Source organism: Eupeodes corollae, chromosome 1, assembly GCF_945859685.1.
Source record: "Eupeodes corollae chromosome 1, idEupCoro1.1, whole genome shotgun sequence".
Classification (NCBI taxonomy): domain Eukaryota; kingdom Metazoa; phylum Arthropoda; class Insecta; order Diptera; family Syrphidae; genus Eupeodes; species Eupeodes corollae.
The window spans coordinates 167,092,962-167,102,897 of record NC_079147.1 but is presented as its reverse complement, the minus strand read 5'-3'; the positions used below and the strand labels follow the sequence as shown (position 1 = coordinate 167,102,897).

Genomic DNA, 9,936 nt, shown 5'->3' with positions numbered 1-9,936 from the left:
TTTAAAGAGAATTTTATTAGATGTTCACTTTGGAGCTGCGCGACTTAAAAGGTGGTCTTTGGGATAATTGCCATATGATGATGGTCTTGTTCAATTTTTAGATTAGAAACTTTTGTTACACTCCAGATTTTGTAAGGTCGTGGGAAATTTAAATATTACATTAAAGATCAAATCTAGAAAATGCGTGGATAGGTATTTTGCTGCATTTGTTAGGCATTTTATTTTCGTATATTTTATTTCCAAAAAAAAATGTCATTTAAAACGTAAGTTTCCGCAAAGTTGTTCTTATAAAACCCCTTTTAAAAAAACGTATTACCAAGGAGAAGTAAAATTAAAACATTTATGAATCAAACTTGACTGTCATGTTTGCACTAGTTGATTCGTTTTCGATTATTTCGGCTCACCAAACAGTCATGAAGTGTTGATTCATGAAGCAGATGTGGATTTTTCAGCGACGAATAATGCATATTTTGCTTATTATCAAAGCACGTAGTACCCGTGGCATGATGGTCAGTGCGTTCGACGGTCATGCCAGAGGTCTTGGGTTCGATCCCTGCCTGTGCCACCTAAAGTTTTATTCACGGGAGTCAATCCCTTTGAGGAAAACCGAAATAAGCTATAAAGTTATATAACGGTCAGATTCGATGAATCATGACCAAAAAAATACTACAATGTCCCAAAAGTAGCACAAACTTCAGGTCATTTGTAAAAAAACGTAAGAAACATCACACTCACTATGTGAGCTCGATCGATAAATCCAATTTGGTTGCAGCACAGTTTGCTGTCCTCCTGTCTTTGAGAGCGTAAACGATTCTACGGGCCATGAAAACGCTTATAAATTATCAGCTTAAGAAATATCTTGAAGAACGGAAGCTTCTTAATGACCGACAGTATGACTTTCGTAGCAATAGGTCCACTTGTGATCTAATGGTTTATCTCACCAAACAGTGGAAAAAAACTGTACATCGTTTTGGAGAAAGAAGATTATTGCACTTGATATTTCAAAGCATTTGATAGAGTTTGGCATCAAGCTCTCTTATAGAAAATGCGTTCTTTTGGTATTGATGAATCTCTTCTTCGTTGGATTAGACACTACCTTACGAACCGTTCAATACATGCTGGTGTAACCCCGGGCTCTATGTGTCTCCGACTCTATTCCTTACATTCATAAATTATCTCTTGTCTGCAACTTTTAATCCATTAAATTATTTCGCTGACGACATTTTTTTCAGATTTTTATAATCGTTTGTAGATTCACTTCCTTATCCTTCGGATGTGGAACTTTAATGACAGCGTTTGTTAGGGTCATTGAATTCCAATCTTAACAAAATTGGAAATATTAAAAGTGTAGAAATAAATGCTACAAAAATTCAAAGCATATGCAACTATCCATGAGTGGCACGTGTATCCAGGAAATTAATCAGCTTACTCGATTTGTGTATCCCAGATCATCTCTTAGCGAATGATGAATGAATGAAAACGGCCTGAGCTAGGTGCTCAGGCTCCTAGGACGGTGCAAGAAATTTGTCGACCTTTCTGATTCCCAAAATTCTATTAAATCTCTTCGATAGAATTCAAAGCCGAGCTGTGATAGAACTGTAACCGAAACAATTGCTTCACTCGAACACCACCGCAATGTTTCAATGTTTTGTCGAACCAGTCAGCTGCATTCTTCCCCCAAAGCCGTAACACTCGCCCTTCCAGGAATGCTCATCAGTTTACCCTTGAGGTCAATTCGGATATACTGTATAGTATAGATAATAGATATTCTTTCTTGAACCGCACATTGAGAATGTGGAATGATTTGGCCAACTCTGTTTTTCTATCTCATTTTGTTGTTCAGAACATTAAGGCCAATGTACAACGGTATCTACTCTTAAGTTCTTCATGATTTTCCTCTCGGACTGTGTTTAAATATAAACATATAAAGGATACCAACAACCCCTTGAGTTAAATTGAGATAAAAAAGAAAACAATTTATTTAAATTAATAACTTTTTTGTTCATTCTTTTATTGAAAATCTCTCCAAAAACGATGAATTAAGATTTAGGAAGCCTTAAAACGTCGAAAATTGTAATAATTTCAAATCTACAAATAACACCAAAAACGATAACGTCCAATTGGAAGATAAAAATTCCTATATTTTCGACAAACTGTCTTTATTATAATTACTTATCATGAGCCCAACTGTGTCATACCTAAATTTTAAAACAAACCTTGCTCATTTTCCAGCATTCATCGAAAATTTCATCAAAATAATTTTGTTCAAACGAATTTTACTCGAAATTATTTCTATCTCACACATATTGCTTTATGAAACAAAAGAAGCAACTATGTACATATACTTGAATTGATTGTGTTCATAAATTAAATTTTGAATCTACTTTTTCTCCCTTAAAGACAGAAAAACGTTCGAAAATAAATTTAGAATCATTTCCATACTTAAATGCTCAGATTTTACCACATAAGCGACTTTTTCTTGCATCCGCATATTCTAAAATCGATCGTCACCATGAATTTTATTCTTTCAGTTCCTTTGCTTTGAAAAACCAGCAAAAGCACCATAAACTATCGACCCACATAAATATCGTAAAAATACAACAACAATTAAAATAGAATAAATATAAATACAAAAAAGATATTAAAACAATTCCAATTCCAATACCTACCTCCTAAACTATAGGTTTCTTAAAGTTCCTTTGAGTCTTCTGTCCAAGAATAACAAAGACACAAAAATCTCCTTCGCTAATGCTCCTAAGCCAAAGCCACCACCTGGCAGACGGTGTATCTTCCCTTTCCGATACCAGATCAAAAATGTCATATAAATTGTGCCCAATACGCTAATGGGAAAAGTACATCGTTTGCTACTCACGGAGATCGTTAGTTTTCCGCGTGATAGTTTTCCGCTTTTCCACACGCTACACGCACCATTGGGAGTTTACATTTGTGCAATATTACATTTATAACATTGTGGTGTTTTTATGTCTTTTTAAAATGCGCACAGAAACACTTTAGACAAACAGATGAGGGAGGGACAAAGATCCCTGGGGAAAATATTTTCAAATAAACAATTTTATATTTTTTGGATTTTATAGGTTTTTAACGGTATTTGTTTTGTGTTTCCAATTTTGTTATTAAATGGAAGACAACCCTTTCTCGGTTTCTTTGAACTTTGAATTTAATGACCAATTACAACACTCAAACTAATGAGCTGCTTACATAAATGTTTTTACCCTAAATAAAAAGGAAAAACAAAACATCTTGAGATAATTCAATTATGAACTTTTTTATGAGACAACTTCAAAAAAACAAAACGAAACTCTCATGACTTGAATGAACTTTATATCGTTTAAGGCTTCAAATGATACCAACATAATGTTCAATAAATATTTTTATGTATACATAATAAAAGAAACAATTCATTCGATTGAGTAGAAGCAGCTGAGGGAAGATGGCAAAGTGTCAGATTAAGCTGTCAAAATATACCGTTATATCGCTATTCGACTTTTCAATTTTGTTAAAGTTCGTTCCAGAAAGAAGATAATAAAGTTATGAATTTAGTTTTAAAGAAGAATTGCATAAGGCTCTCTAAGTTTATCTCATTTAGAAACTTGAGCATTTGAAGTACCGCCAGGTGGTGGTTTTATTCGACTTAGGAATGTCCCAAATATTCCTCCCATGCTTCCTTTATAAAGCCAAAGATGTTCAGCTGGCAATGGCCGGTAAGTAGCCCTGTTAATAATCCTATAAATTATTCCTACTAAACTTAAGCAATGAATTCTTTTTTCCTCCTCGTCTTTTTACCTTTCCATAGGAAGTTATTGTGATCGGTTTGATTTGCCAAACTAAAAATTTAGAATCTAAATAAAAGGTTTTTAGAGAGATTTATGTGTGAGCGTGTCGGGAAGCTTTTTCGACTTCAATATCTCAAGAACCAAAAGAAATATCGACTTCAAATACTTTATTTACACAGTTTCCGCTGTTATAAAGCCAACCCGACTGAGGAAAACCGGAATAAGTTCAAACAAGCTACAAAGACCTGTAATAGTCATATTCGACGAACCAAATTTTTGCATGATCAGTAATTACGACAAAAAAGACTACAATGTCCCAAAGGTAGTAAAAATTTCTGGTCATTTGTAAAAAACGTACGAAACACCACGTCATCCTCGGTTGCAACGCTCGTGCACAATGACACTCCCTATGTAAGTTCAATCGATAAAGCTAATTTGCTGTAAATTTGACACCACCGGAAAGTTTCATGAGTCCTCCTGTTCTTGAGAGCTTAAAAAAGTTGCAAGAGTACTGAAAGACATTGACATTCACAAGTCCACTGGCCCGGAGAGTATCTCCCCAATTGTTCTGAAGAGGTGTTCTATAACGCTGGCAATACCACTTCGTAAACTTTTCCATATTTCCTACTCTACAGGTCTCTTTCCGAGCGAATGGAAAATAGCATTTTTCCAGCATGACCCTAGAAAAGGCGAATCCTCCTTTCCCTCCAACTATCGTCCAATAGCACTCACGTCCCTTCTTTCCAAGGTCAAGGAAACGCTTATAAATTATCATCCTAGGAGAAGTCTTGAAGAACGGAAGCCTCTTAATGGCCGACAGTATGGCTTTCGTAGCAATATATCCACTGCTGATCTTATGGTTTATCTCACCGATCTGTCGAACAAATCTTTACATCGTTTTGGAGAAAGTAAGATTATTGCATTTGATATTTCAAAAGCATTTGATAGATTTTGGCATCAACCTCTCTTATCGAAAATGCGTGCTTTTGGTATTGCTGAATCTCTTCTTCGTTGGATGAGAAACTACCTTTCGAACCGTTCAATACAAGTTGTATTAGATTGTTTCAAGTCTGAAACTCATAAAATAAATGCTGGTGTCCCCCAGGGCTCCGTTTTGTCTCTAACTCCTTCGTTGTATTCATAAATGATCTTTTGTCTACGATTTCTAATCCATTAAATTGTTTCGCGGTAGACAGTATCCTCAGCTTTCCATATTCGTTTCTAGATTCACATCCTTGTCCTTTGGATGTGGAACTTCAACGAACGGCAGCGTATGATAACCTCATTAAATTCTGATCTTGACCGCTCTCAGGTGCTTAGGATTTCTCCGACCGGTGCAAGAAATTTTTCATCCCTTCCGATCTGGCGGTAATTTTTAAAGCCATCATCCGTCTAAAGCTTGAATATTTATAATTTACAGATCTGGGTAGGTGCCCGTAAGACCAGTTTAAATCTCGTGGATGGAATTCAAAAAAGAGCTTTAAAAATGATAGGCGACAGAACTATAATCGAAACATTTACATCGCTTGAACACCTTCGCAATGTCTCATGCCGTTCGTTGTTTTATCGATATTTTTACAAACAATTTTCTGTCGAATAAACCAGTTGCATTCCACCCCTTTAACGGTTCAGCCGTAATACTAGCACTTCCAGGAATGCTCATCAGTTTACCCTTGAGCTCAATTTCGGGCAATGTGGAATGATTTGGCCAACGCTTTTTTTCCCTCCCATCTACTCTTGAATCCACCCCTTTTTTTTAACGCTCGCATATAAAGGGTAAAAATTGAACTAACAGTTTTTTTTTTACAAAAAATAAAAACACAAAAAGAAACATTACTAAAAGTTGGTAAAAACAGATTTTCGACTCAAATATCTTTTCAAAAATTAAAAATATTGGCTTCAAACCCATTTCATCTTAAAAAAAATATTGTTTTAGACATTCAGTAAAATTTATATAAAAACAGAACATATGTTTTATTACGAAAAATTGGTAAAAATTGATATTCCATTCTCGATATCTTGTGAATGAATCTGTGCTTAATTTTGCTGTCAACGTAAGATATCGTTCTAAGAAAAATCCAACCTGCATTTGTTTATATAAGAAATACAAATTATCGAGAAACTCTAATGCAATTTTTAAAAATTGGTTTTCGACTAAAGATTTCGTTAAAGAAAATAAATTTTGAAATCGAAATATTTCTTCATATGCAAAGTATTGGTGGTTATTTTCAAGAAATATTTTATAAAAATTCAACTGAAAATTTTTTTAACAAAACATAAAAACCTTTAAAAACAAGAAAAAACTGATAAGAAATGGTTTTCGACTCAAGTAGAACAATGAAATATATTAACTTGAATTTATTTATCTTACTGAAAATATTGATATGAATGTTTTGTTAAAGTTTAAGGCAAGACAAATCGACGCGACGGGATGGGAAGTTATCAGTTTGGGTCGCCCCAGAATCTTTTTTCCGATATATTCGGTAGCCAAATCAATTATTGTTTTTTTTGTTACTTGGTTTATGTTTGGATCATCCGAGACTCGTTACAAAATAGCAAATTTTTGGCAAATAGTTTGGCATTACCTGCATTCGATTCTTCTTGCAGAGATAGGACCATTTGAAAATAGAATAACTTCTTTCGAATAGAATCAATAATAAAATCGAGTTATATAGTAGCGCCACTGGTTATAATTCATAAAGCCTATATTTGTCCGAAACTGGAGTACAAATGAGTGATAGGTGACCACTGAAACTTTTGATCTCTTCAGAACCGTCGTTTCACGTAAATATGTATGTCGTTATGTTATCGCTACTTTTATAAAAAAATGACTTAGTGAAAAAGCCAGTTACATTCCTCCCCTCAAACAATTCCATCGTAATATCTCATCTTCTAGGATTGCTAACAGTTTACCCTTGACCCCAAATTTTAGACGTACTGTATTAAGTGCAGAGATTCTTTTTTTAGTCGTACTGTACGAATGTGGAATATTTTCACAGACTCAATATTTCCCACGCATTAAAATGTGCAGACATTCAAAACCAATGTGCATCGGCATCTCCTTTCTAATCCTGTGCTCCCTTATTAATTGCTCGCACTGTGTAAGGATATTCAGATCGCCTTATTTCCATGCTCTTTATCTCTTCCGCAGTTTGCCGAATTTAAAACTGATGAAATACAAATTTATTTCATGAACAACTTTTTCAGTATCAAATATCATAAATTTATTAGGTTTTTGACTAAGGGTCCGGCCACGTAATGAGCGACGAGCGACTGAGCGACCGAGCGACGAGCCGCTGAGCGACTCAAAAAAATTAGAACACATGAAATCGTATGGAGGTGGCCACATAAGCCGTAAGCGACTGAGCGAATTTTCAAGCGACAGAGCGACGTCGCTTAGCAATCAAATTTGTTTTAATTTTTCAGTCGATCGCTGAGCGACGTAAAAAAAAGATGTCTACAATAAACATTGAAAGTTTAATTTCAGCTGTCCAAAGCCGCCCAATGCTATGGCAGGACACCCACAAAGATCACAAAAATAAAAATGTCACCGATAAAGAGTGGGAAAAAGTTGGACAAATTTGTAATTGTTCTGGTAAGTTTAATTTATTTAATCTTTACAAATAGTAGTGTTTTTTGTTCAATGCCCGAATTCCCAAAAATATTGCACAAGCTCGTTTCTTGTATTCAACGCATTGCTTGAGCTTCTGTTATAACGGGACTGTTCTTCTTGGGTGGTTGCATTTGTTTGAGCTAAGTCATTAGCCATTTCTGCAGACACGTGTATATAATCAAGGTCACTGTCGCCATCGCACTCTCTCACAAAATTGTGCAGTATACAAGCACATTTAATTAAACGAACTGCAGTGCTTGGCTTCGTTTCGATGTTTTTTTGTAAAAACCGCCATTTCTTGCTTAATATGCCAAATGCACACTCAATGCATTTTCTTGCGATTGAAAGTTTTTTGTTGAAGTTTTCTGTTTGAGCATTTAAGTTTCTCCTTGGATAAGGTCTTAGTAAATAGTTTTTCAGGGGGTAAGCCTCATCTCCGATTAAAAAATTGGGAAGAACAATGTTTGATTCTGGTAATGCTTGTGGAGGTGGAACGTTAAATTTATCAGCTTCAAGTAATTTGAACAAAGTAGATCCAGAAAATGTACCACCATCACTTTGTTTTCCTCTCCCACCCACCTCGATTGTTAGAAACTTTTTGTCAGCATCAGCTACAGCTTGCAGTACAATAGAAAAATAATGCAGGTAGTTAAAATAATGAGAGCCAGAATTTGCTGGACATTGAATTTGGCAATGTCTACCATCAATACTGCCAAAACAGTTAGGAAATTTCCAGCGTCGGTAGTAATCGTTAATAACATTTCGAAGGTGGTCAGTTGTTGGTATAGGCATATATTCTTCCACAAGTTGTTCCCATATGATAACGCTAGTTTCCAAGACAATGTTACTTACTGTGCTTCTGCCCATTCGAAAAGCAAAAGCTAAATCTCGAAACGAAAGACCTGTTGCGAGAAATCTGAAAACATTGAAGATACAAAAATTGTAAATAGTATATGTACGTATAATTATATTTCAAATTTCAGGAGCCAATGTAAAACTAAAGTGGAAAAACCTAAAAGACACTTTTCGAAGGGTTCTTCGAAAAGCTCCACGTCCAGTATCGGGATCCGAAGCTCCACCAACAAAACCGAAATGGCCATTTTTTGAAATGATGGCCTTTACGAGGCAGACAATTGAACCCGATCCAACTGAGGGAAATCTTCGAGAACCAGAAAGTTATTCAATGGCTCAAAATCGTTTTTTCGCAGAAACAATATCAGATTTACTGGAAGAAGAGGATGTAACCCTTTCAAGTGTCAATATGCTTACAAACAGCACTCCTTCTACGAGCACCAGCTGCCCCCAAAACGTGCGAAAAAATAAAAATAAGAGAGCGTCAACATACAATTTGGAGTCAGAATTTCTCGAGTTAGAAAAAGAAAGACTACAAATTTTAAAGAAAGAGGTAGCAAAAAAAGATGAGGATAGTGATGACCTTCAATTTTTCAAAAGTCTTTTGCCATTTATGGCACAATTTAACAATTTTGAAAAACTTGAGATAAGAACTGACATTCAAAATATTATATTGGATAAACTGAAGAATACAAATAAAGATTAAAAAAATTAAAAAAAAAACTAACCTTAAACATAAAACCAGCCGTTGTTCTGGACTAATTGCTTTCTTTTGTCTTGTTAATTTTGGTCGAACTTTTTCCAACAGCAAATCAAAAGATGGTACTGACATACGACAATATTGCCAAAAGCGATCTGGAAATCTGCGAAGATTTAGATCTCTGCTCACAAGGTAAAGTGGCTTAAGTTGTTTTTTAACATTTTTCAGGAGTACGAATTTAAACTTTAAAAAAATATATAAGGAGAACCGTTTTGAGTAGAAACATGAAAATTGCACACAAACATTATAATTTTCGTCTCTTTATCTTTACATCGAAGGACTAAAAAACAAGTTTAATTAAAGTTTTTATAAGCAAAATTTGTCACTTAAGCCCTTTTACCTTTTACCCTTTTGTATATTAAATTGGCTTATGTTACTTAAGACGGTTTTCTGAATTTCGTTTAAATTCTTGTGTGAGCTTACTTATACATAAGCCGTTTTTTCCTTTTTTTAAATTTAACTTCATTTTTACTTAAGACTTTTTTCTCTTAGGAAATTTTTGTTGAGTTTTATTGAAATAAAAGTTATTATAGGAAAACAAAACATAGAAATAAGTTAATACAAAAATTAGACTGTAATAAAAGAAGATAGCTTAATACCACCTAGTCAAAAGTACCATCTTCGACTTCTTCTGTAAGATCCGGATGAAAATCTGGTTTTGCTTCAGTGCAGAGAGTCTTATAAAAATAATGAAACTGTTCATCAATCAAAGGGAGCAGCTCCATAAGATCTTGTTTTTTTGCTTCGTTGATTTTGTTTGGTCCATCGTTCATCATTTTAAGAGGGCCTGTGCTTAGTTCATGACATCCTCGTTTTTTAATATTGAATATTTGAAATGGTTCTTGCTCGCTAAGAGAATTCTTATAACAAATGTTGAATGGAGCATCTGATGTGAAACGAAGCCATCTAATGTTCCT

General features: G+C 34.7%; 1 protein-coding gene across 1 annotated transcript; it reads right to left on the bottom strand.

Annotated features, from left to right (window-relative positions):
- Nucleotides 1-7,045: 7,045 nt before the first annotated feature.
- On the bottom strand, nt 7,046-9,132 carry LOC129940157 (uncharacterized). The gene is made up of 2 exons (XM_056048409.1): nt 8,988-9,132; nt 7,046-8,323 (listed from the first exon to the last, which is right to left on the bottom strand). The coding sequence occupies exons 1-2, from the start codon at nt 9,089-9,091 to the stop codon at nt 7,435-7,437; spliced, it is 993 nt and encodes a 330-aa protein (XP_055904384.1). The 5' UTR covers nt 9,092-9,132; the 3' UTR covers nt 7,046-7,434.
- Between the last annotated feature and the right edge of the window lie 804 nt (nt 9,133-9,936).